Below are 26,875 nucleotides of genomic sequence, written 5' to 3'. Positions count from 1 at the left end.
TTTCTAGGGCAAGTTCATTTATTCAAGGTAAGTAAACTCAGCAGGTCAGGTGTTGTGAGGCGCAACTTCGCACACTTTGATTGTTTAAATGACTCCTAATGCTGCAGCATCACAACTAATCAGGGTTTTTGCCAGTATTCCATTTTCTGGCTTCAACACAATGCAAAAGCAGACAGAGAATAAACAAGTTCTCATACTCAGACTTGTAGGAGAAAATCAAAATCAAAGACAAAAGTAAAAATCCAAAGAAGCTCTACTACAAACACTTCTACTTAATAAAACATTTCATGACACTCTTGAAGGGCCTCAATTCTTGAACCATTATGATAACCATCACAGTTACCAAGAATTTTCTTGACTAATCACATTAGCTTGAAGAGAAATTGCACTCTCACAAGTATAACACATACAGATGGTTGTATCAACACCTGGACTAGCTGCTAATTCTAATTCAAGCAATTCACCGGAAATCTCAATATGAAAGGAAAATAGTACACTTCAAGTAAACTTGGGATTCTTTCAGTCTTGTTCAGCCTGGTAGAAAAGCAGCAGATACAAAGAATGAAGAGGATTATGAATGAAAGCATTTTCAAATCATCAAAGATTTGCCATATGGGCTATTTGTCAAGTATTTTAGTTGAATCTGACATACTCATCCCCAACCCAATCATCAAAATATGTACAACTGGTGTTGAACCCTCGTCAGCCATATTGCACTACTTTGGTACTTCAGCTTTTCTACCTTGGCTGGATAGAAATAGGAAGTGTAATTTCAAGCAAAATATGTTCAGGAATAATTTCCTTCACATCAGAAGCTTTGTGGTTTCAGAGAAATAAGGTAATATGGTAATATACATACAATCTATACTTGATGAATCATTGTGTCTTTATACATCAGGGATTTGTCCAGAAGAGTTTAAACAGAACATGAGATGGTAGGAGCAGTAGAGGCAAATTGTGTCATTCCAACTGAGTTAAATGGAGAAGACAATAAAAAATAGGTGATTTAAGGTCCATGTTAGTCAAAAATCAGGCTGTATAGGAGGTCCAAAACATACTAATAGTGGACAAAAGACATAGTAATGAATGTAGAATCATCAAGAGTGAACTTGAGTCCAGGATTAGGCTTAATCTGTGTGACCACTCCACATTCACCTTGAAAAAGTCCATTGATTCCAAAAGTCCTTTTTTTAAACATGGTGGCAAAATTTTTTACCAATCATTATTCAGTGTCACAGTTCACAATACAGGTCTATATAAAAAGACAAAAAAGTGCTTTAGATTAAGTAAAAACAATGAAGATCTTAAACCAGTCAGACTAGGCATCAGTAAAAGGCCTTTAACATGTTTTTTGTTTTTTTTTGTTTTTTGTAACTTGAGTCCAAAATTAAGGTGTGAGGGTTTTGAGTTGCTGATTCAGTGTCTAATGTTTAAGGGTCAGAGTAAATCTGCAGTCTCAGTGATCTTGAGCCCCTCACCAGCTCTAACTGGAAGTACATTCCCTAAAACCATGTGATATCACTGCCATTTAAATCCCAGCCTTCAAAGAAAGGGCACATAACACTCCCATTAGGTGAATTTATGAGCAAAGATCCACAGGAGACACTCAGCAAAGCAAATTCTCATCAACGGCACCTTCTAGGCTATCAGGTGTCAGAACTTCAAATCTTGAAAGCAAGGGATAAAAACATCCTCCAAAATCCATCGTACGTTTAAAGTTCGTATAACTTAAAACTAAAAGGCATGGGGTATAAACCAATAAAGGTAGAGTGGAACACAACAGCCAGGCAAAGTGGTGAATATGGTTGCAGCTGAAGGGATTTCATTCTTCTTGAAATAAAATCGACAGAGAAAGAGAAAATGAAGTTAATTCTATTATTCTCCCAAAATGTTTTTAAGATGAAAGGCTGAACAACAAGTGCTTCATGGTTTTCATGACTATAGTTTCCTCTATACCACAGATCCATACAGAGATGCAAAGAGAAAGAATAAAAAGACAGCATGTACTGTTGTAAAAATGAATATAAGCCTTCTACTGAGAGGAAGGGAACAGGAAAATTTTAAAGTCCTTCAAAACAGTTCATATCCTTCTTGATTAGAACATCTATATTAACTCTCAGGAAAATAACACCATCCCCCTTCTGTAATGAACTACATGAAGGGCAGTGCTGACATGGCAATTGAAGTCTTTGATGGTTACACACTAATAAATAGTATGTTCAAGAGTTCATAAGCGCACAGACCTTCATCTGGTGTGTGGTATGTGTCAATAACTGTAGGTCAGTGCTAGAAAGAGTTTAGATACAAGCCAAATCAAACACACCTGAACCAGATAATCAAGGTTTTGTTGTACATTAAAAATTACAGACGTATATTAGCGCAGACTGGAACTAAACTCTGCATGAAGGTGGATTTCAATGAGCAGGAATGAGCATTCCTGATGTAAGTACTGAGACCTCAGCACAATTTTTTCCACATACAACACTGACCTAAACAAGCTACATGTTTTAGAGGCATTTAGATGTGTGTATGTAGATGTGTAAGCATGCATTGAAGTGTGTGAGTGTGTGTGTGTGCGTGTGTGGTTCACTAAATAACAGGCCATATTTTCTCACAGCGTTTGTGGTTCTGCAGGGGCTGTGTGAGGGCTCTGGGGGGGAGAATGTGGCGGAGATTGCAAAAGGGGGGTAAAATGTGGGGTCGGAGGGCAATAAGAAGGGGCGGCTGTGGGGGATGGGGGCAATCCAGAGGGCACCAGTGGTCCAGGGGGTCCAAACGGGCCAGTGGGTGACTCAGCAGGAGGCTGGTTGTAAAAGAAGAAAGCACACTGATGGATGAATGTCTCGATGATTGTCTGGTAGGTGCGTGTGGCTGTTAGGGCATCCATAGAGGTGAAGTCCGGTCGCATCAGTGTTGGCCAGAAACAGATAGAGAGATTCTCACTGGTCATTAAGTTGACTCTGTTCCACTGACTAACCCTGAAAGAAAGAAACAGGGAGATAAGGTTTGGAGTCTCTTCACTTTAAATGGATAGCTCACCCAAAAATTAAAATTTCTGTTAATTTACTCACCCTCAGGCCATCAAAGATGTAGGTTTTTCTTCAGTAGAAATGTAAAGGTTTTTTTAGCTAAAATTGTGGCCCTTGGTGATTCATATAATGCAAGTCAATGGCTACCATCACTTTGAGAGTCAAAAAAAAACATATACAGGCAAAATAAAACTAATACCCATGGCTCCTGACGATACATTGAGGTCTTATGAAACAAAACGATCGGTCTGTGCAAGAAACTGAACATTATTTACAACATTATTAACCTTAATCCACTGTCTGGGCAAACAGTCCTAAGTGTGTTCATGGCAGCCTGGAGCGCGAGCTTCCTATCGCATAATGACGTATGCGAGGAAGCAAACTCACACGTGAGCTGACGCTGTGTTTTTGTTTACAACAGAGAGGAAGAGAGGCCTGGTTCTACAGGGGTGCACCCTTAAACGAAAGCATGATCAACCTCAGTTAATACTTTAATTATATATTGGTGAAACTGATTTGGCAAACACTCCAGAGCATTTTTGCGTGCGCTCTGGAGAATGTCAAATGTTTCTATTTACCATGTGATTTTACAGCGGTGAAACTACAAGCACAATAAACCTCACAAGAATCGAAAATGGGCTACCTTCCCATAGACACTAGAGATGTCTCTCGAGCCATCACAATTTTTTTTCTAGCACTCTGTGGCCTGACAGATCACTGTAGCACCTCAGTTCAAGTGGAGCGCAATACAAAATAAACATGAATGAACATCAGAAGGTATGTTGAAAGATACAGTACAACTTACTGGAATCTGTAATCTTTTTGTTGTTATTGTGAGTGTACACAAAAGTAGACCATTTACAGTTTCAAATGATGCATTATACTCTTATATGCGTGTTCAAAATGAGTATTTCTAGTTATCACTGTTATCAGTAAAAGTGCCTCTGCCGACCCCAGAAAGTTGAACTCCTGCACATACATCATTATGCAACAGGAAGCTCATGCTACAGACTCATGAACTCATGACTCATGAACACACTCAGGACCGTTTGCCCAAGCTGTGGATTAAAGGTAATAATGTTCAAAATAATGTTCAGTTTCTTGCACAGATTGATCGTTTCCATTCATAAAACCTCAATGTATCGTTGAGCCATGGGTGTTTATATGGGTTGCCTGTATATTATGTTTTTTTGACTCTCAAAGTGAAGGTGGCCATTGACTTGCATTATATGAATCACCAATGACCATGGTTTCAGCTAAAAACCTTCTTTACTGTTCTACTGTGAAGAAAAAAAAAGTCACCTACATCTTTGATGGCCTAAAGGTGAGTAAATTAACAGTACATTTTTTTTTACACCTTTAACTGATCTCTAATAGTTTGTAACTGCAGGTGGTTTGACACTCACTTGTTTAGATGGCTCATTACATATTTGAAGACATCAAAATTCTCCCTGGGAAATCGTCTTAACACATCCTTCATTGTGTGAAGCCTCTGTTCTCGATCATTAATTTCTATGCACAACAAAAAAAATTGAATCTTGATTATTCCACAGGCTTAGACAGGCACTGTTATGGATGACATAACATACAATTTTGCTACCCTTGCATGCAACATTATAATAGTTTAAAATTCAAGTGGATGCATTTACATTATTATATTTTTTCACAAATGCATTTAAAGAATGCTAAGTGAAATCTTACTGAAAGCTTCCACCAGCTCTTCCTGTGAGCTATAAGGAACCAGAGGCTCAGGCAGCTCAGAGAAGAAACTTTTCATTGCCCCAGCAACTGTGTTCACAGTGAAGTCCTTCTCCACAAGGTCCAGATTGTGGTCTAAGACAAATGAACAAAGTGAAGAGTGATGGAGTGAGATATAGAAAGAAAAGTAAAAACAAGAGCAGTAGAACTTATCCATCAATACTTTTTGTGTGGAATATAACAAAAAAAAAATGCATTTATTAAAAGATTTCACATGCTGTTAACATGCACTCATACACACTATATGTTGCTTTACATGCCATAAAACCACAGAAATCCACCATCGTACTGACAAAAATTACACAACAATATTGAAGTATTGAAATCCTACAAAACTTACCCTGTTCAAACTGTCTCTGCATGCTCTCTATCTCCGCCTTATTCCCACTTACCCTGTAAATACCCTCTGTTGTCAAACCTGAGAGAGAGAGAGAAAGAGAGAGAGAGAGATGATTAACAAGATATTTTTAATGGTAAATCACCTTCCTTTGACTCTTAAGCATTTTAAGACATTATTAAGTACAAGTTTCTCTATTTTTATGTGTCTAATATAATGTTACAAACTACTACTACATACAGGTCTAATATACTGCAATTGGAGCTATTAAAAATCCTAAAAGTAAAAAGTTCTTAAATTCACATTAATATGGCTCTACAATCTTTATTATATGACCATAACTGAAACCCAGTCAGAAAAAAGTGAACTATGTGCAATACTATGCTGTGGTGTGATTTATGACAGCTACAGCCCATTAAGTGTCTAATTTTAACTAGACACTGAGATAATGATAAGCTTATATGGTTCTCTAAGCACAACTCTTATGAGGCGAGTAGGTTGGTGAAACAGCAGCAGCAAATGTACCTGTGGCTTCAATATAACGAATACACTTGTCAATGAAAACCGGAATAGGTCGTTCAAGGGAAACCACATTCACCAGAGGCACCCCAAAGTAGTTACTCTCCAAAGGCTTAGAGATAGAATGACGAGGCTTTGGTCTTGTTTTCTACAAACAGCAAGACAAATAGAGATTATTTTACAATTATTCAAGAAAATTAGCATTGTTTTGACTCATTTAATGAAGCCTTAAAAGCTTCCAAAAAGCTTTAAAAAAAAATGAAATGAAATATCAATGTTAAAAACAGACAAGCATACTTTAAAAAGCCATGTAAAATAAATAAATAAACAATTCATAAATCTTACTTTGCCTGGTCGGCGAAGACTTTTCAGTATGTTCCTCTTTTTGGGATCTTCTCCTTCTTCATTGAGTATGTCTGTCTTCAGTGCTGAAACATCATCGTCTTTTGACCTTGTGAGTGTGCCTATCTCATCATCGCTACCAATGGAAAAACTGGTGCGGAAACTGCTGAACTTCCCCAGACGTTTGGAACGATCACGGTAGAGCCGTGGCTTCACCCTTGCTGCTGAAAACTTGCGACGTCTCTCCAACGAGCTGCCATCCCCTTCACTGTCTGAACCGTTGCCTCCACCATTAGAATGGATCCGATTGGAATTGCGGATAGTAATAATTTTGCCCTGTGTGCTGTCATGTGGCACAGAATATATGCTGTCCTCATAGCTGGGGCGTGGCTTAGAGACAGCATCCATTGGCTCAGCATAGTCCGAAGGATCGTAATCTCCTCCTAGAGGCCACGTCACATTAGATGTAAGGGAACGCCGATGACTAACTGCATCTACATATGGGTTGAAATTTGGTTTTCTAAGGTCAAATGTGACACTAGGCTTGGGTCTCACTTGTGGAGGAACTTTATTATTTAGCTTGTTCTCAAAGGTGCTAAGGTCAGAGATCACAGAGAATGTGTCACCTGAGTCCAGGTCAGGCAGTTTGAATCCACCATGTGAGGTGAGTGTACCATCGTGGTAAGGCGGGGAAGCTTCCATGTCTTCCTCAGAATCTAACAGCATTGTGACAGGGCTTGGGGAGCCACAGTGTGGCGAATACACATTCTCATTTGTGCTACTGGCTTCTGCAACATTTTCATACATATGACTGGCCTCAACAATGGTTCTCTTTTCTAGTACCTCTGTGAAAAAATGTTCCAATAGGTCTAGTTTGTGAAGTCCTCCAACAACTCCACCAGGGCCACAGACAATACTGCAAAACCTTCCCTCAAGTTCATGGGCCAGTTCTTCACCTTGGACTAGCAACTCATGAGCAGACTCAGAGTCCAGAAGCTCAGTCCGGGTTTCCCCCACTGCAAGCAGCTGAACAGGGATGATGTCCTGAACCTCACACAAAAAGGCACACAGGGTTTCAAAAGAAGCCTTGCGGCTAGCAGAGTATACAGCGATGTAGCCATGCACCAGCCGACTCTTACGAGTGGCAAAAGAAGCGTGGTATGACAGTAGGGACAACTCAATTGTATGCTTGTGTCCACCAATTGTTTGTTCTAGCAGCACTGAAGTGCCACTTGTTTGGGGAGAGGTTGGCTTGCAATGCTGAGGAAGCAGGAACGGTGCAAGAAGTTGATCAATGTCGTAGGAGTCTCCACACATTAGGCACATGACAATTCGCAATTCAGCCTCTGGGCTCTGGTTCTGCTGTAAGTCTCGAATACATGGAGGCAGCGGAGGTGCAGGTGGAGAGCAGCTACGAAATGTAGAAGTCCTCCTTGTTTCAAGTAGAACCTTTAATACCTGGTTGATCTGCTTTTCATTCACATTTCTCCCATAGCCAGTGCCTGGAGAGGCAGGTTCCAGGTAGTTACAATGCAGTTTTATGGCTACCTGCTGACCCTGTGAGATTAATGCTTGAGCAGTCTCGCCACCGATGTCACTCAGTCCTCCAACACCTCTTTTGGTTACTAATAAGAGTGACAGGGGAAGCTGAGCCATATGGTTGTCCCTTCTGCCAAGCGTGGACTCTCGCAACTTCTCAATACTTTCTACAACATATGACAAGGACTCTTTTGAATTGTATAAACACAGGCATCCATGGGGAATAAATGTGGATGTATGAAACGAATTAACGGGAAGTCTAACATTGCCCTCAATTGGCCGAAGGACAAGCTCATACATTCTGCCTTCAAGTACATAATGATCATCATTAGTACACAATGCCCGAATCTCATTGGCTAATTCTCTAGCAAGACCATCTTTGCCAAGTATAACAAGATTGATCCTATCTACCTTTCCATCAATCATGTGGGGCTTTCCAAAAGAAGGGTATTGTGTTGGGAAGCATGAAGCTAGTATTTGCTCAATTTTATTGTCAACACAGTGTGGGCAGTTCGGACATGTTTCCTTCGTAGGATGATACACAAAATGGATGTGTTTCAGCACTAAAGCATCCCTTTCAGCTTGCAATTTCTGAAGTGTCTTGAAGCGTTGTTCTTCACCCAACACCTCTTGAATTGCTCCCATCTTCTCTTTACTAGGTTTGGCATCCAGCTCAAGTTCATAGAAGAGTTCAGAGTACTCCAGCAAAAGCTCCTGAAAATCTTCTTTTGCCCTGTCTATGATTGCTTTCTGGTGCCGGTTATAAATGTCCAAATATTCTGGCTCCTCAAGCCACTGGTAGAAGTCTTCATTCATGATGAAGCTTCGGGCCTCCTCCCAGGGTTTGCCAGGGGTAACAAAAGGTGAAGATGCTAATTTTGCTTTGAACTCATGACGCATCTGTGCCCTCTTGCATTCATTGCGCAAGTGTTCAAGGTGTGCATCAAAGATTATTTCAGCAGCCGTGGTGTCTAGCACATCGAAGGGGATGCGCTCATCCTCCATGTTGTCAAGATGTGGCGTGTCCTCCCATGGCGCATCGTCCAGCACCACAAACCAATGATCAAAGTCTTTTTTAGACTCAAGGACCTTTTGGACCCCAGACCAGCTCAAATGCTCAATTTCATCCAACTCAGACACCAAGCTACTTAAGGCGAGTGGAAGAGCGCTCAAGTATGCTTTACGACGCTTTTCAATATGCTCCTGTTTTAGCCGGTGAATATGTTGTTGAAAAAGCTTCTTAGCCTTACCCGTACCTTCTAAAAATACATACTCCTTGTATTCAGGTGAAGTCTGCATTCGTCGGCTGATGTTGGGCCAAATTTCATTGTGATTCTTCACTATGTGGTTCACCAACCACTCATAGCGGTCTTTTGCAGAGGCAATCAGTTGACTCTGGTGTTTCAATGCTTCAAAGTAAGGTATGATTTTGGGCTTACCTCTTCCCTTATCAATGAGCTGTATCAAGGTAAGGAAAGCCAAGTCAACATTGACGTTGGACCGTGCCGAAGTCTCAACAACTTGCAAGTTCTTTTTTGTAATGGCAAAAGTATGAGAATCCTTAATGTATCGCTCCACACCCTCATCACACTTAGTGAGAACCAGCACAATAGGCTTTTTTGTCTTGCTTAAGTGATTGTATAAGTTGGTAACAAATTTCATTTGATCATCAAAGTTGCGGTTCATACCACGACTGACATCAACACAAAGCAGAAAGCCATCCACCTGCAACTTGCCTTCAGGCATTTGCTTCTGTTCGAAATCTTGCTCCAGTCCCAACTGATCAGTGCAGAAGTACATGAGTTTTTCAGCAGAAGCCAGTTTAGTGGAGGCAGCTCTTTTGATGTAGGGCTGTAAGGCTGTGCTGCGATGGGGCTGGAATGTCTGGTCATCAATGAATTCTGTCTGCTCAACCACATGCATCCTGCAGTCAGCACCATCTTCCAAAACTCTACCCACCTCTCCCCAGAACAGGAAATGGTCATTGTTGACAACCCGGCCACCGAAGTCACTGGTACTTAGCACAGAAGTGTGATCAAGATGGAAGTCGTCCGCACTGGGGCGGACAAAACGGTTACAAAGGCAGGATTTGCCAACTCCACATTGCCCTTTCTCCTTCTCAGTTCCCGACAGGCCAACAACAACAAGGCTGTAGATAGGCATTCGGGATTCTTGCTTTTTAGCCATCATCGTACACAGGCATTCATCTTGCTATGCCCCAAAGGTTGACAGAGGCAGACTCTTTAAAACGTGTCCATAAAATGTTAAAATGAGGGACCTGTATTTGATTTACAATTGAGGCTTTAGTTCTGATGTTTCAATCATTCTTTCAGGTCAAGACAGCTGCTTGCATTTTTTTTGGCCATATTAGAGGGGACTAATGAGAGATAAGAAGCAGGACATGAAAAAGTGAAGAAGGCAGAAGCAGGAATTGGGGCTAACCTAAATGACAAAGGGGGAGATAGAGAGAAAGAATAAACAAATTATTATCAGCAAAATTATGTGCTTTGTTTGCCTAAAAGGAAAATTAAGGAAATATAAAACTACTTTAATGATTCTGACAGATATTAAAATGATATTCATATAACACAATATAACCGTACATTAAACACTAAACCCCTTAAAGTACCTAACATTTTACATTGAGAATTTCAATAATATGTTGCTAATAATGTATAATAATGTTTCTCAATAACCCAATTCTAATCAAAACACAATTTCTGTTTATGGATAATCAGATTCTTATATTGATCCATTCCTATGCTAGAAAACCTACACAACATTATGTAAATACTTAAAACTAGTTGTGAACTTAGAACTAGCATGCAAACAAAATTGAGTCCTCCTTTTTCACATTTCCTTATACTTGAACAGACAAATACACACACAATTATTTCAAAATAGGTTTGGGCGATACTCCTCATATGATTACCTTGCTTAATTGACCATCAATAAGTATTATCGATTAAATTATTATACAATTAATCAATCGTCGATTAATCGTTAGCATTCCTAGCTGCTATATGATTGCTAGGGTGTTCTAGGTGGATGTTCATTCCAAATGAGCATCCACCAGTTTGCTGCACACTGAACCAGTTAGGGACAAACAGACTACAAAAAAGGCTAACTTCAAACTAATTAAAGAGCATGATCTAATAGCAAGCACATGTAAACCACTGAGAACTGGTGAATAGAATATCAACAGTATTAAATAATTTCTTTTTTTTTATACATCTCTTTATAATTTCCAGTAAAATAGCACACCCAGAAAATTGTTATTTCCTCATTTATATGTCATTCCAAACCCACATGGCTGTCTTTTATCTATGGAATGCAAAGAGAAAAATTTAAATACAATTTCCATGTAATTACAATGAATGGGGACTGGAGCTTTCAAGCTTCAGAAAATGACACAAAAGCACCATAAAAGCATCTTAAGTGGCCGATATAATGGGCTATGTCTATATTCAATGTCTTCTGAAGCCATATGATATCTTTGTTTGAAAAACAGTCCAAAATTTAAGTTGTTGGGCTACTTTTATGATGCTTTTTCAGTCATTTCATAGCTTGACAGCCCCAATACACATCCATTTACATTATACTGAAAAGAGTGAGCAAAATATTCTTAAATTCACAGAGTGTGTTCCACAAAAGAAACATTCATTTGAGTTCTTAAAGAATTTCCATTTTGGGGTGAACCGTTATCTAAGGGCCTTATCACTTATGCAGATCATTATTAAAAATAATTTATTTAAATAATATGAAACAAGATAACTTTGACAACAGTTCTTGATCCCATTTTGCAGCAACTTAATTTATCACTTAATTGGTGCTGTACCAAGTAGTTAAAAAGTAACAATTAAATTCAGGTATGTGTGCACAGATAGACCCTAAGAGGTGCTCAAGCTCCTGCCCTTTAGGTCTCTGACTAGATAAGTGGCCTTTTTGCAAGACATTTTTTATGGTTTAATTTTTGTTTAAATTTGGCCTGTGGCATCAATTCTCAAACAGTTCTCAGTGTGTGCCTGACAACTTATTCTTAATAATTCTGCGAGACTGCACAAGCCCCTCCCACCCACTGATATTAATCGTCACAGCCACCACAGTGCTCTGTAGAACAGACGAGCAGCATTCACGTCTCCCCGGTCTGCCTTCATTGGTGACAGACAGGTAACAATCATGTTTGCCCTAATCTTCGACACTGTCTGTGTCACTGGTGTGAAATTAAACCACTATTAAAACATCTCAATACAGTCAGCCTATTAGGCAATAGCCCTCCATTAAGCTTAATAACAAACAAGTTAGTCTGGCATTGACGTAAAATAGCCTCGTGCAAGGTAGGAAATGCTGGGAAAAAAGGTCGGAAAAACAAAAATGCCCCCAAAATTCAAGATATAAATTGCCCTTGTATGAGTTCTTGTACTTTGTGTTTATAACATAATATAGATAAGCAATAATCGCACAAGCAAGAGTGCTATTTTCTCGAATATCAGCATGATTACAAATGTGATATTCATTTTATACATTATGTTAATTATATGAATTGAAAATTTGAATTGAAAACAATTTTGTCAGTTTTGACTGTTTTTGTTCTATTTTGCTAGCAGAAAGTTGCGTCTCCCAGCAACACACAGTGGTGTTTTGTTCTTAAATGATTTGTGGCAAATAGTTATAGTTGACAAATGATAACTTGCGGTATAGACTATTCAATGTTCATCTTTTTCAATAAAGTGAAAAACATATTCATCATTTGCAGTATCTTGTTTTAAATAAAATGAAACATGTTGCAATGTCTTACTGATGACAAAACAGAAAATCTCGCTCAATGAAGCTTTTATTCAGAATTACAGCGAATGGCTGAGAATCAAAACAATAACAAAAGCAGCGTTCTCTATGTCCTTTCTTTTGTATCCGCGAATCTAACCCCATAAATGCCGAAGCAAAGGAAAGAACAGCAAATCACATCTATTCAGTGTGACTATGGTGCTAGAGTATACATATATATATATATATATACTCAGTTCATATCAAATGACTGTAACAGACAAAGCAATAGTGACATAGTAAAAACACTCTTACACACACACGTGTTGCTACATTACCGGTGAATCCAATATAGTCCTTACTGCATCATCTTTTATTTTCAGTCTCTCTGAAAAGCATGCGTCAAGCGGTCTTGTTTAAAAGTGTTGTCAAAAGTATAGACTTCAATACCAAGTTAGCAATGAAATTTTAAAAATGTGACTCCTTGAGCAGATTCGTAAACACCTCTGATTGTCCATTGTGTGCACGCGCTCAACATATATGTCTGTAATTGGTTACAATGATCAACACATGGGAGCGTTTGAAATCATACGGAAGTGTTTGAATTTGAAGGCGTTTTGAAAGTAGGAACGTTTTAAAGCAGGCCGGTCTTTCAAACACTCCCATCTGTGTGAGCACTCAGTAAAGAGCGTCATTGATGTCTATTTAAAAGAATTTGTGTAATTATGACAGGCTGATGTAAAACATTGGAAAAATTATATTGGTCAAGCTCAGGTAAATAAATGTAAACACTTATTAAACAAAATAAATTAAATGGAAGATCAAAAACTTCTTTCATATTTCCCTCAACAGAGTGACGTATGAAAGGCACAATATGTAATTTTCGCCACTAGAGGTTGATGAGCTGTTCAATGAGCGTGGAATCATGGGAGTTGTCGTCTTCACCTCAGCCAGTCAAAGGAAAGCAATCTGATGGGAAATCATGTTCATGGGTGAGCTAATATATTACAGTTTTATTATAACTAAGCAGCGTAGGGTTGAAAGCCCAGGATATTTTACGTTGCTGTTTTTATTGCACTTATATGCCACAGTCGGCCGCTGCTGCTCCTTTAGTTTTGTTGTTTATGTAAAGTTACATTTAAGCAAAAGTTACGTTAAAGTTACGTTTAACGTCCACCTCCTTCCACGACATTGAACTTTGTTATGGTTATGTTTGATCACATAAATTCACATTGTTTTGTTTCATTCTAATGAAACAGGCGCAAGTGATGAATTACTACTCATACAGATCACTTTATTTGACAAATTAAAATTGTGGGGTAACATAGCACTGTTTTACCCCGACATCCTGGCCAAATTTGCCCACTGGCCTCTGTCAATGTGGCCTCCTAATCATCCCAATATATGATTGGCTTCATCACTCTGTCTCCTCTCCTCCAATAAGCTGGTGTGTGGTGGGCGTTCTGGTGCAATATGGTTGGCATCGCATCATCCACGTGGATGCTGCACATTGGTGGTGATTGAGGAGATTCCTCCTTCCATGTGTAAAGCGCTTTGAGCACCCAGAAAAGTGCTATATAAATGTAACGAACTAAATAATACTTGGTCAAAACAATCATACTAAAAATACGTTCGAGTGTGTTAAAAGTCATGTTATATATGTTACTCTGTGCGTTCACTTGGTGGCTGGTATGAGACACCTGTTGCACACTGCAGTAACATAGATCGATATTAATAAAAGCTGGATGGACTTGTGTTGCTTGGCATGCAATTTTAAACATATATTGGAGAAAATGCTATATTACTGTTACTACAAATAAAGCACTTTCTAATTATACTGTTATAAATATATATATAAATAAATAAAACAATGATTAGTTTTCTGTAGATAAAGGTCTCCAAACAGTTGACTAATAAAATGCATAATATATTAAAGTATCTTTGGTGTTTACATGGTTTTTACGGAAATAGGACCGGAAATTGAGGGTAACGCAGATACAACTTTTTCATTGGCAAGCAATGCAATGACACGAATCATTACACTGGTTAAAATTTCTCTGGATTTAAACATTGTTGGAAACATTTTGGATAATGTAAGTGCACAATTGAAAAAAATATATAACACTGTGCTAGTGGTTTTTGGATATTTTAATGCGAAAATCTTACATACTGTGTCTTTAAGGTTGACCACATCAAATCTGATAGATAAAATGTGTAAAAATATAACTAAAATAATAGAGGATCTCACTCACTTGCCCATGTTGTTTCCCTCCAAAGATGTGATGGCTGCTTTATGATGTACAGAGTGGATCATTTGAGGGACAAGCTAAAAATCTTTATTATTATTATTTTTAATTAAATCTAATAATTGAAAATATATTCATTAGAAAGAATAATTTCTGATATTCCCAACAATGCAACATATAGTAAGTGTTGTATTTATCATTAAAAAAATGTGCAAGCCTGGGGACATAGGGAAAATGATGATATATGGTGGTGTCTCAAATTATTTCATTTATGACCAAGACAGCTTTAAAAATTGACATTGTTCAACATTTTAAGGCAGTAAGATCAAGATCTTTACCGTGGACACAAAAGCCACCGAATCCCAGGAACAACCCCAACAACAACACACTGTCCTAATGTAATACTTTGAATGTAACCAAAATAAATTTAGATTATCTGCAAAAAAATACAATGAGGTGGTTCTTTTGAAACAAGGTTCAGGACACACACTAGGGAGAGACGGAGAGTTATCAGGTAAAATGAAGAGAAGGAAAACAAAAATGGAAGTGAAGGCACAGTACAAGGGAGAACTTTTAATTATTTTTCATGGCCCCAGCCTAAGGATTTAAACTGTTTATGTGATGCCCATACAACAAATAGGGTTGTCCGTAGTTCCAAAATTTGTTGTGGGTATATGGGAAGGCCTGGATGAATGTGAGATTTCCCAGCCTGGCCCTGGCTGTAGCCCACTGTGATGTTAGACATTGAGAAATATATGGCTTGATCATACATCAAACACTCTCTTGGCTGTATGTGTATGGAGAAAAAAAAAATAAAGACATCACAGCACACTCTTCACGCAAAATACATATCTGAAATTCTGAACCCTAAAGAAAGCAACTGATAAAGGATTTCATCCTAAAAACCAAGGCCTAGCATATCCTAAGCAAGAAATACCAGCTACGTAATGCGGATGTCATGGTTCAGAACTGCCTTTCTGTGAGCGGTACTGCAACAGAAATTACACTACTGTCTGTGACATGTCCCCCACGTAAATATGAAACAGGGTATGCAGCGAGCTATAATAAAATTAGCGCGACTCATCTACGGTACTACCGTTGGTGTATTTTACAATTAAATACTCTGCAATTCCGTCCAGTGTTACTTGGCAACTAACAAGGTGCACATCACGTGAGAAAATAGTCTGCCAACTTATAACATTCTGAGATTATAAGAGTGCGAGATAAATCCGTTTACAATGCAACCAAGTCGCTGCTGCACAACAGACAGCAATCACTTTTATTTAAACATACAATTCCCCGTCAGTGCTACTCTACTCCTTATTTAAAGATACTCTATTTATAGGCTTCTTAAAGGCTGAAAACTGTCACGTAGCAGGTGACACAGACTACTTTGCTCGCTAATATCGATTTTAATGAAACACCGGGGAGAATACATACATACCAGTGCCTTTCTCCGTCCTCCCTTTCCCTTCTCTTCCAGGCCAGCGCGAGAGGGCTTACAACCGGCTCGGCCAATGTTGTTAGAAACCACAAAGAAAGGAAAACAAAAGACTACGTAAAAAGCCGAGGACATTAAATTCCTTGGGGGATATTTGATTGTGGCTTGACAGACTTGCAGTTTCCAGGCGATATTTTTGTCAGACGCAACTTACTGATCTCGCGTTAGTATAGAAACGGCTGTGAAAATCCACCGACGGCTAAACATATCCAAACAAAGAAATGTCCTTTCTTGGAGGCCAGTCGTTTCCGTGCGGGAAAAAAGGCTTGTTTTAATGTCTTCCTCCGGCCTAAGCACGTTGGTTTTGGTCAATTATAATGCCCTTTGTTGTGGCTATAAAATGCTAAATTCATCGTGTGCAGACAGCATGCAGCGATGCCTTTACACTGAGACACAACATCCAGTTTTTCGTAGCCAAATCACGAGCAATCTGGGCCACGCATGTCTTTAAATGTTAGGATATATATGTGCGTGTGGGTGAAAGTGGTTGTCCAAGGCTCCCAATAATGGCGGTCCATCCGCCCGAACCCAACTCTGAGTCTGCCCTCTTTCGCTCTCCTTTTTTGAGGATAAAAGAGGGTTACTGAGACAGCCGAGACTCGCCCAGTGGCGCATGGACAACAGCACAGCGCTGAGCCAATTACAAGAGCCGAGCTCGAGCGCGCGCACGCGGACGCAGGCCCGACCTAAAGGCGAAGCAGCATCCTTTCAAAGACAGAGTGATTGATGCTGTTGCAGATGATTGTGATCGTATCTAAAATTCTAAAAATAACGATGTGAAGCAGTATCTCAAACAAATAAATACTCATTCATTTGTCAAATTTCACACTCAGCCTATCAAGATTTTTGACATCGGCAGTAGGCTACTCACTATTTACCAGTTTATTGTATTTAATTATAGGCTACTGTCACTTCATGTGTAAAATTATAAGGTGATTTCCACAGGACCATTTGTAAGTCATTTTTTCATTTTATTGTGATTGTGTACATAGATCATGTCAATGGAAAGTACAACATTCATCAAACAAAACAAAACAAAAAAAACATGCAAGTTGAGATCATGAAAGTGATCACGAAAGGGTTGTCCTTGGTGAATATATTGAGGTGTCCCATTACCTGCAAAAAAAAAAAAAAAGATTATTGAATAAATGGGAATCTTGTCCATCATTCTTTGCACATCAAGTACTTTAATATACTTTTACACAATGTTGTGAATCTGTATTTTCATTCAGAGTTTCTGAGATAAATATGTGAGGAAGTAATAGCCTAAAAGACAATGACCTTTTAAAAGTCATTTAAAAATGCTTTCTTGACATAAAATCAGGGCATTTACTTATAATACATTACGTAATTTTTGCTATAAATATGCTTGATAAAGTATAACAATATGTTAATGCATGTGTATGCTCACAGTAAAAGTTAATGAAGGAGAGGTCAAAGATCACCATTGTCCTCAAGTATATAAAGAAAAGACACACCAAAAGGTAACAGAGAGAGAATGTGTGTGTGTGTGTGTGTGTGTGTGTGTGTGTGTGTGTGTGTGTGTGTGTGTGTGTGTGTGGTTCAGATATACCCTATGTCATTGGGACAATATATTCCTACTAAGACGGCAATATCTGAAATTATAGTGGGAAAATTTTTTTTTGGTCCCCATGAGGAAAACAGCTTATAAATCATACAAGTGATGTTTTTGAAAATGTAAAAATGCAGACAGTTTGTGATGGGTAGGTTTAGGGAATAGAATATACAGTTTGTATAGTATAAAATCATTATGTCTATGGAATGTTCCAATAAAACATAAAAACCCAATGTGTGTGTTATCTTTTATTGCATCTTTTTACAGTATGAGTATCGTGTGTGCCTTACTTAGCAGATGACTTGTTTCCACATTTGAGCTTTTTGCCTGCCAGAAAAGATAACATTTGACTATAAAAGGATGGTATGTTTGATGGTAATCTTTATTAGAATGTATGCAGAGAGGACATGCTGTAGATTGCATAAATCTAGGCATACTCACTGAATATGATAGCCATGCCCAAACAGAACAAAACAGCTGCAAAGATCAGCCCACCTCTTCTGATTAACTCATAATCTGGCACAAGCACACACATAGATAGTTACAAACATGATATCCTCAAAGGTGTTCCTAAACAAAGTTTTTCATGAACAGTTGTACAACTAAAAATTTCAGCTAACATTCTTTTGTTGACTGGCTCATGTGAGCAAGGCTGTTCCCTTGAGATATATTTTGCAACATAAGTCAACTTTAAAATGTGTTATGATTATTCCACAGTCAGTTTAATTTAAAGGAGTATAAGTAACCATCAGACGTTCTTACCATAGGTGAAATCAGCATCTGAATACTCAGTTTGTTCTTAAGGGAGAACACACAAAAGGTATAATGTTAACTTTAAACCTAAGGTAATTATTATTCTTACATTCTCTAATAGATGTCTAAATATTTTTAATGGGATAGTTAACCCAAAAATGAAAATTCTGTCCTCAACCAAAACTGTGTGGTTTGTGTTACGCAGAAGAAAGAAAGTCATACAGGTTTGGACCGGCACGACTGTGAGTAAATGATTACAGAATATCCATTTTTGCGGCAACTATCCATTTAAGTTGAGTGATAAATAAAATCTTTTAAAAAGAAATAAGTTAGTTTTGATAAGTACTGATTATCAAAATAGTTCATGAAGCTAAATCAAACTTACCCACTCCCATCGTTAACAGTGGTGCTGGACCTCAAAGTTTCAGAGATGGTAATTCCACAGATGTGATATATGTGTGCGAGAGTAAAAGTGAGAGAGGAGTTTGGTTGTTTGCAGGCAGCTCCTTAAACTCTCCGAAGGTGGAATTGTAACTGGTGGAGCGAATGACAAATCAGTACGAGTTACAGGGAGGAGAGAGAGTGTGTGTGTGTGTGTGTGTGTGTGTGTGTGTGTGTGTGTGTGTGTGTGTGCTTCACAATTAACGACCTTCAAACCCTTTTATTCTGACCCGTCTTATCCAGTAAACTTCAAAACACACACATAAACACAAGCCTTTGGGTCATTTCTTAATATCTAACCATTGAGCTGTGGTGAATGTGCCCTTGCAATAAGCTGACAAGGGCGCTGAAGCTCATTGAGAAACAAGCAGACCATGAGAGACAGATTCAGTATCTTAAGGCCAACTAATCTAAGATAAATAAAAACATAAATAAGATAAACTCATGATGTAAACTCCAAAATATTATTTACACTGTGATTTTCACACATTTTGTAATATACACTATGAAAATTATGTTGATAAATTACATTGAGATTTCAGAAGGACTCCAAAGAGTTAGTTCTATTTCAGTGGGTAGTTAAATATTAATCTGTCATTTTCTAAAGAACAAATAAAAAAAGTGTAGAACAAATACATAACTAATCACTTTAGTTTCGAGTAGGAGTATTCATAAAACAGATTGGAGTTATCTTGTTTTCAAATAGTGCAAGTGGAAAATAGTGTCTTCGGTCGACCCTCTCTTCTGTCCACATACAGCAAGTGTGAGTTTACTCTCTTCCACTTTAATAAGCTTGAAGATAAATCTATCAGAGTATAAAAAGGGACTAAGTGGGGTATTCTTTGTAAAGTTAATGATTATGTCTATGTTAAAAGATCCTGCCAACTTTCACCTTTTCAGAGAGGAAAGAATTTGTCTTCAGTAGCGCTGTTTTAATTTTCAGCAAATTTTGGCTAAAAAACTAAAATAAAACCATCACAGCCTGCTGTTTTACTCTCAGAATGAAGGACACTTTGATGCTGCTCCACTGTACAATTAAAAAGGCACTAAATGTTTTTGAAACTCTTTTTTATGTCACATGTATTGTTAGGAGAAAGTAGATGATGACCTGCTCAGTACATAATACATAATATACAATGCACAGAGAGAACTGTACTGCTTAAATGATTTGTTCCTAAAACAGTAATGTTTTATTCATAAACATTCATATCTCCAGAATAAAAGACTTCTTATTTACAAAAGGAATAAAGACTCTTTGGATCTTCATCATTTAAATAATTAATTTAAAATGTAACAGAAATCTATACTACAGAAGTACATGTCATCTGTACTGTTTCACATAAAAAAAGAAAAGAAAACATATTTCAGTAAATCAGATTAATTCTGTGCAAAATGTCAAATCTGTGATGTGTACGCAGCAGAGTAGAGTGAATATTTGTTCTTCAAGGTCACAGAAGGTCATGGTCGCTCTTGCTGTAATGAAGGAAACAGAGATGATAAAACAGAGGGATAAGAAAGAGAAAGAAGAAATAAAGGTATGCAAAAGTTATGATGAATTCACAACGTTTTGTGTCAGGATCTTCATTTACATTTAATATCAGTGTATTTTAATGTATATGTGTGTGTGTGCAACAGTAATGTGGTTTTACCTGCATCTTGCCATATATCCACATTAAAAGTTGCCCTACGTTACTGTAGACCCCTGGACGGTTCTTCTTTCCACAGCCATCTCCCCAGCTTGTTACGCCTGTGAGAAACCATTGATCACCAGCTTTACACACCAATGGACCCCCACTGTCGCCCTAGAGAGATAGAGAATTAAAAGTGAGGAAGAAGAAGAAAGACATTTTTCTATAGATATAGATATGGGAACTTGCTTATAACTTGTAACATAATCTTGATTATGCAGCCAACAGATCTCGTCCCCCATTTACAATAGTAGGAAAAATAAATACTAGTCAATGGGGGGCGAGATCTGTTTGGTTACTGACATTCTTCAAAATATCTTCTTTTGTGTTCAGCAGCAGAAAGAAAATCGTACAGGTTGGGAACTACTTGAGGGTGAGTAAATTATGACAGAATTTTCATTTTTGTGTGAACTATCCCTTTAAAGGGTTAGTTCACCCAAAAATGAAAATAATGTCATTTATTACTCACCCTCATGTCGTTCTACAGCCGTAAGACCTTTGTTCATCTTCTGAACACAAATTAAGATATTGTTGATGAAATCCAATGGCTCAGTGAGGCCTCTATTGAGAGCAAAGCCATTCAAACTCTCAAGGTCCATAATAGCCTAATAGACTTTTCAACAATATAGTTATGGGCCGATTTCAAAGCTGCTTCAGAGCTTTACGAATCGAATCAGTGAATCGGTCACGTGATTTCAGCAGTTTAGCCATTTGATAGGAGATCCGAATCACTGATTTGAAACAAAAGATTCATAAAGCTCAGAAGCTTCATGAAGCAGTGTTTTGAAATCGGCCAACATAGATATTGTTGAAAAGTCGTTATTTTGTTTTTTGGCGCACAAAAAGTATTCTTGTCACTTTATAATATTAAGATAGAACCACTGAACTCGCATGAACTGTTTCAAATATGTTTTTAGTACCTTTATGGACCTTCAGAGTTTGAATGGCTTTGCTCTCAATAGAGGCCTCACTGAGCCATCGAATTTGACATGAGGGTGAGTAATAAATGACATAATTTTCATTTTTGGGTGAAATAACCCTTTAAGTTAAAGTTAAGTGGGTAAACTTTATTATTCAACTGAACTGTTCAAAGAGTCTATGTTTAACATGTTATCCGTTCATACATTAGCTAATGCACGTCCTTGAAAGAGCGCATGCAGTTTTCTAACGTATTTGTCTTCTCAGGTAATGTGATTGGTACGACCCATTTCAGATGCGGCCAAAATTACAGTGGTTGCAATTAAATATTTAATTGTTTGATCAAAATTATTGCTAGGGACAATTCAGTAGTCGCTGTATATTGGTAGGGCATATATCGTCCCTACTAAATTCTAACAACATTAGCATTACAAAGTTTAAACTGCAATATCATCTTGTTCCAAAAGGTGGCACTATTTGCATGCGAAGACAGCAAGCTTCTGGATATGAGAATGTATCTAACCTGGCAGGAGTCTTTCCCTCCCATAAGATCTCCTGCACACTGCATATTCTCAGTGATTTGTCCGTTATAAACAGTAAGTGAGTTACACACAGATGAGTCTATCAGGTCTACTTTGACCTCCATCAAAGAAGTGGAACTACTGTCTGCAAACAAACATGTTGAGAGAGGCCAGCGTTATTAATAGTCTACATGCAAATTCAGACAACAAAAGACATACACATTTTACACATACATACCTGCCCCTTGCCGGGTAACTCCAAAACCAGTAGTATAGCACTGCTGGGCAGGAGAAAATGTCTGGCCAAACACAGGCAGACAGATAGGCTGTATATTACCTTTAGCAGAATGTAAAACAGAAAAGAAAACCCGTCAGTGGTCATAAATGCCTCTTGACTTATATTTATGGTAATTTAAACAGTTGTGTATGGTTAATAGCTACAGAATTAAATCAGTTATGCTATGACTTGCACAAATATTTATGTATTTTACATCATATAATGTACTTGAGTAATAAAGTATTTGTAACTTTGTGTTTTTGTGTGTGTGTATAAACTCACTGGCCTGTTTATTGAGTTTTAGCAAGGCAATGTCATTGTTTTTTGTCACAGGGTCATATTTCTCATGTAAAATGATTTGCTTTACAAAATATGGGATGGGAAGCTGGAGCTGGGACACCAAACCAATATACACTTTCCAGTTACTAGGCAACTGATAGCTGGGATTTTCTCTAAGAAAAGAGGGGGAAAAGCTAAATTCATTCATTTGTTCATCCATCCATGCTTTTTGGATATTGTTTACTAAGGTATTCATTAATCTTAATTATAATTACATAATACAATGTTGTTTCCAACATGTAGACTAGTCATCAAATCTTCTATCCATCAATCGAATGTATTGTATACTGACTTGGGGAAGCAGTGAGCAGCGGTAATGATGAAGTCTTGAGTCAGCAGAGTTCCTCCACACGTGTGAGACCCTTTGAAATGCAGACTGGCCTGCCACGGCCACTGACCGTCAGCAGCCGCATTTCCCCCTATGATCCTCGTGGAGACCGGTGGCTTTCCACATTCTGAACAGAGAAAGAACAGGAGGGAAAGGAAGAGACTGTTTAGACTTAGATAGCGTTATCATGTGGCAATAAGATGTAGCAACAGTGCAGGGTACTCACTGCTGCAGCTCAGGGACACGGTCTGCTGTCCAGGACAGGATGTACTACAATTAAAACAACATTGTTACACACACAATTGAGACCAAGAGTATTTTCTGTTTTGTTGGATTTCTTTACACCTTTCTGCATGTAAATACACTTAATTATACATTTTATCATGCACTGCCATATTCACAATGCTTTGTAAACCTATTTATGGTCTTTCTTAAATGCAGATGGGGAAATTCATTTTATTTCATACTATTTACACTGACAAGACTGTGTTCTAGGTATATTCCAAAAAAAAAAAAAAATTTATGGCAATTCATAACTATTTTACATTTGGCCGAACTGGTTCGTATATCTCATTCGTATGTTTTCATATGATCTGCTTATGACCCACTGAATTAGGTTAAGTGGTGGACTTTCATGATTCCCCCCCAAAACAAACATACATTTTCATACAAATCACATTTTGTGAATTCATATGAAATTGCTGTAATAAATCTGTTGCTATTTCAGGGACATTGAAAAACAGCCTTTTTGCCTAATAATTAATGTCAATAGACTACACAGTTTATTAGACAGCATTTTAAAAAGATGACAGCAAATGCTTCCTATTGACTGTACATTTATCCTGTGGCAAATCCAAATCAGTGTTTTATTTAAAGTTTTGTAAGGCCATAAAATCAGGTATTTAGCATAAACTTGAGCATTAGAATAGATTTAGCTATAACTTCTGGAGTGTTTTTGTTCTATGTGGGTTATACTATTTTTTCTGCTTGAGTTTTATGCTTCCATTGTTTTTCAGCAGTAAATTATACCAGTTTCTGTTTTGTTTAAAAAACTTTTACCTCAAATTAACGCTCCCCTGGATGGTGTTTGTAAGCTGACTGTTCACACTTTGAAAGGAGGGTGAGTTGGTTTGCAAGACACCATATATATGACTCCTGTGGAGCACATAAACCGAAACACACATGAATACAAATTCATACATAGATCTGTAATATTATCTAATGTTTGTTTGCTCGTGATTCAACGCCATGCCAGCTTCCATGGCTTTTTTCATGGTGAAAACCAGGTTAAATGTAACAAACGAAAATACAGTATACTTACTGTCTGAAGCCAAGCTGTTGGCAGGTTTGATCAGCTATGTTTTTATTCCAGCCCTGTGCGCAGACTGGAAAGAAGAGCCTGGACTTAGAGGTCATGACCTGCAATTCATTTGCTGTACCAAACCGCACTATAGAAAGATTAAAGGCAAATTAGTGTAGAGCTTTCAGAATATCAACCGTATATGATTTCCAAATGAAAAGAGATTTTAAAAAATCACTTCATTGTTTACATATATTTGTATGTGTTTGACACTAACCACAGTGAGATTCATCACTGCCTTGAGAACAGTCTCTCTTCCCATCACAGTCAACTGAGGAAGGAGGGCATGTGTCTGTCCCTGTTTCTCTCTCGGAGAGAGCCCACAGTGACGGCCCATAACGCACTGTGCAGCAGTTGAAAAATGAAGTTACTCTTCATGGACAAAATTCAAATTTAGTAAAGTTATGCAAGAGTTGAAGCTTTTAGGTGACAAAATACAGTACACACAACCCAAAATAGCTACAGTATATGATGTTTTGGGCAGAACAACACAACTGTGAATATGGCATTAAAATATGTGCTTACCTCCCAGCCAGATGGCGATTACAACCAACACTACAACAACAACAGTACCACTAGACCCTCCATAGCAACACCTTTTGCTCTTGTATGAGAGAGCTTGCCTTCTCTGTGTCGGGACTGCAAAAAGGAAACAAAAATGGCTATTGACACCCTAAAATTATTTATTGCTCTATGACCAATGTGTGTATAAGGTGTGCAATTTATTAGTATTACTTGTAGTACGACTTGTCTCTACTACACAAGGCGCAGGTGTTTGAGGTATTGGTTGAGGTATGCTGTACGGCTGGATTTGGGTAGTCGACAATATCTGAAGACTCGGATATGAAGGTGGAGGGGTGTTCTCATTCACCACAGAGTCATATGACGGTGGAGCCTCAGCCTGTATTCATAAAATAAATGCAAGATATTTAAGTAGCATTTAAGGTAGTTAATATCTTACACTGTTCTCATCTGTCATTCAATTAAATTCAGTCTAAACAACTACTACCAATCAGATTTCAAATTAATTGTTTATACATTTATGATAAGACTCATATTCTCATATTTATGCAGTGGGACTGCTTTTCTGTTTAACAAGGACAGATTTGACCTTAAAACAGTAATTATTTGTCATGTTTAGTGCATATATTACCACATTATATTGTCTAGTTATAATTTTAAGGTAATTTGATTATTGGTAATTTGAACTATTCTCTTATTGCCAAAACAAAGAACATTCAAAACATTATATGACATTATATGACATTATAAAGATGTTGCATGGAGTTGAGACAGAGCAATTTAGACACCTCAGTCTGGTCTCTTAGCTATTTAATTGCATATAAGTGCATATTTTTACACTTATAAGCATTGTTTGTCTTAAATTTGTTGTACTGTTTTTCATAATGAAACCAGACTTATCTTAGGCCTGTTTCACACACACATTGTGCTTTCAGCAGCTGCAGCACTATACAACAAAATAAAGTGATTTCTGGTATACTACAAAGAATTTTTTTTAATTTCAGCTGCCATATTAACAGGTTATGGTATTATATACACCTGCATAAGCAGCACAGTATATTGAGTACACAGTAGAGATTCAACATTAAACCTATTTTTGCCGCACATATAGTACACTGACTCCAGCAGAAAATGGTTTGAAAAAGCATTGTCTATTTATTCGCACAGTCTTGTTGTGATATAAACTTTTATGAAAATACTTATAGTAAGTCTAACAAAATCCAGATGATTGAAAGTTTATTGTGTGTTCTCTATAATTGTCCAATAAATGACACTTTAAATGTTGATTTCAAACACAGTGTTGTTACCAGGATAGATCTGAGAGGTTCAGAATCTGCCCTTGTTGCAGATCTTATTCTCTCTAACAGCACCCAGTTTGAACATGTTCTTTATAATACACACAGTGAATCATTCACTTGGTCGCATATATTATGCCTAATTTGTATAATTCCTATAGAATATAGCTTTCAATTATGTCACTAATTCTATTAAAACTTCTAAAAAAAATCAAGTTAGAATGTATATACTGTGTTAATAATCACTAAGGATACAAGTCAACTAATTCAACCGACACACTACCAAGACAACTGTAGCGCAATACACAAGCTTATCACTAAGAGAAAAACACTACAGCAATAAGAACATGATACTAATACAATTTTAGTGCTAGTCACTAAACATTTACAATAATATATTAACAAAATAACAAAACCACAGTCATATCAAAACCGACTACAAAAAGAACTAATCACTAATTACGAAATAGGTGTATCTGTTTGTTTTGGAAATATTTTGTAACGTATTAAAGTATTCATACCTGTCTGTTCTCCATGTGAGTATCCGTTTAAATAGATCAGGTAGACTCTACCTGTACTTCAGCTATGTATTTATTCCCTGTCATACACCTCCTATGGTGGCACAGTACAACTATTACATCATCAAAGCAGTACAGACTCTCCCTATATGGAGTAACTCATGTCTATCCCTCTCTCGCTTTCTCCTGTTGAACTGGTTTTACAGGAAGCCCTTCAACGTTTCTTAACATTTCCATAGAAACATTGTAGTGCAGATACACCAGAGTATTTTCCGTCAACTGCTTTCATGAAAGCACAACAGAA

The 26,875-nt window shown here is 37.7% G+C and overlaps 3 protein-coding genes across 3 annotated transcripts; all 3 read right to left on the bottom strand.

Annotated features, from left to right (window-relative positions):
- arhgap35b (Rho GTPase activating protein 35b) lies at window positions 1-16,679 on the bottom strand. Its single transcript, XM_048186900.1, has 7 exons — window positions 15,979-16,679; window positions 5,989-9,966; window positions 5,650-5,791; window positions 5,128-5,205; window positions 4,731-4,862; window positions 4,436-4,541; window positions 1-2,978 (listed from the first exon to the last, which is right to left on the bottom strand). Exons 2-7 carry the CDS (start codon window positions 9,712-9,714, stop codon window positions 2,612-2,614), a joined length of 4,551 nt encoding a protein of 1,516 aa, XP_048042857.1. The 5' UTR covers window positions 9,715-9,966; window positions 15,979-16,679; the 3' UTR covers window positions 1-2,611.
- Window positions 16,680-16,993: 314 nt separating this feature from the next.
- fxyd2 (FXYD domain containing ion transport regulator 2) lies at window positions 16,994-18,943 on the bottom strand. The gene is made up of 5 exons (XM_048186902.1): window positions 18,750-18,943; window positions 18,374-18,409; window positions 18,053-18,127; window positions 17,902-17,938; window positions 16,994-17,151 (listed from the first exon to the last, which is right to left on the bottom strand). Exons 1-5 carry the CDS (start codon window positions 18,757-18,759, stop codon window positions 17,148-17,150), a joined length of 162 nt encoding a protein of 53 aa, XP_048042859.1. The 5' UTR covers window positions 18,760-18,943; the 3' UTR covers window positions 16,994-17,147.
- Window positions 18,944-19,858: 915 nt separating this feature from the next.
- On the bottom strand, window positions 19,859-26,730 carry tmprss13b (transmembrane serine protease 13b). The gene is made up of 13 exons (XM_048186901.1): window positions 26,575-26,730; window positions 24,972-25,137; window positions 24,762-24,875; window positions 24,454-24,579; window positions 24,198-24,324; window positions 23,936-24,031; window positions 23,103-23,146; window positions 22,841-23,003; window positions 22,492-22,661; window positions 22,171-22,269; window positions 21,935-22,077; window positions 20,455-20,607; window positions 19,859-20,278 (listed from the first exon to the last, which is right to left on the bottom strand). Exons 1-13 carry the CDS (start codon window positions 26,587-26,589, stop codon window positions 20,264-20,266), a joined length of 1,431 nt encoding a protein of 476 aa, XP_048042858.1. The 5' UTR covers window positions 26,590-26,730; the 3' UTR covers window positions 19,859-20,263.
- Between the last annotated feature and the right edge of the window lie 145 nt (window positions 26,731-26,875).

The sequence above is a fragment of the Megalobrama amblycephala genome, linkage group LG4 (genome assembly GCF_018812025.1).
Source record: "Megalobrama amblycephala isolate DHTTF-2021 linkage group LG4, ASM1881202v1, whole genome shotgun sequence".
NCBI classification, from domain to species: Eukaryota; Metazoa; Chordata; class Actinopteri; order Cypriniformes; family Xenocyprididae; genus Megalobrama; species Megalobrama amblycephala.
The sequence above is the reverse complement of the archived record's forward strand: the minus strand, read 5'-3'. Positions and strand labels throughout refer to the sequence as shown.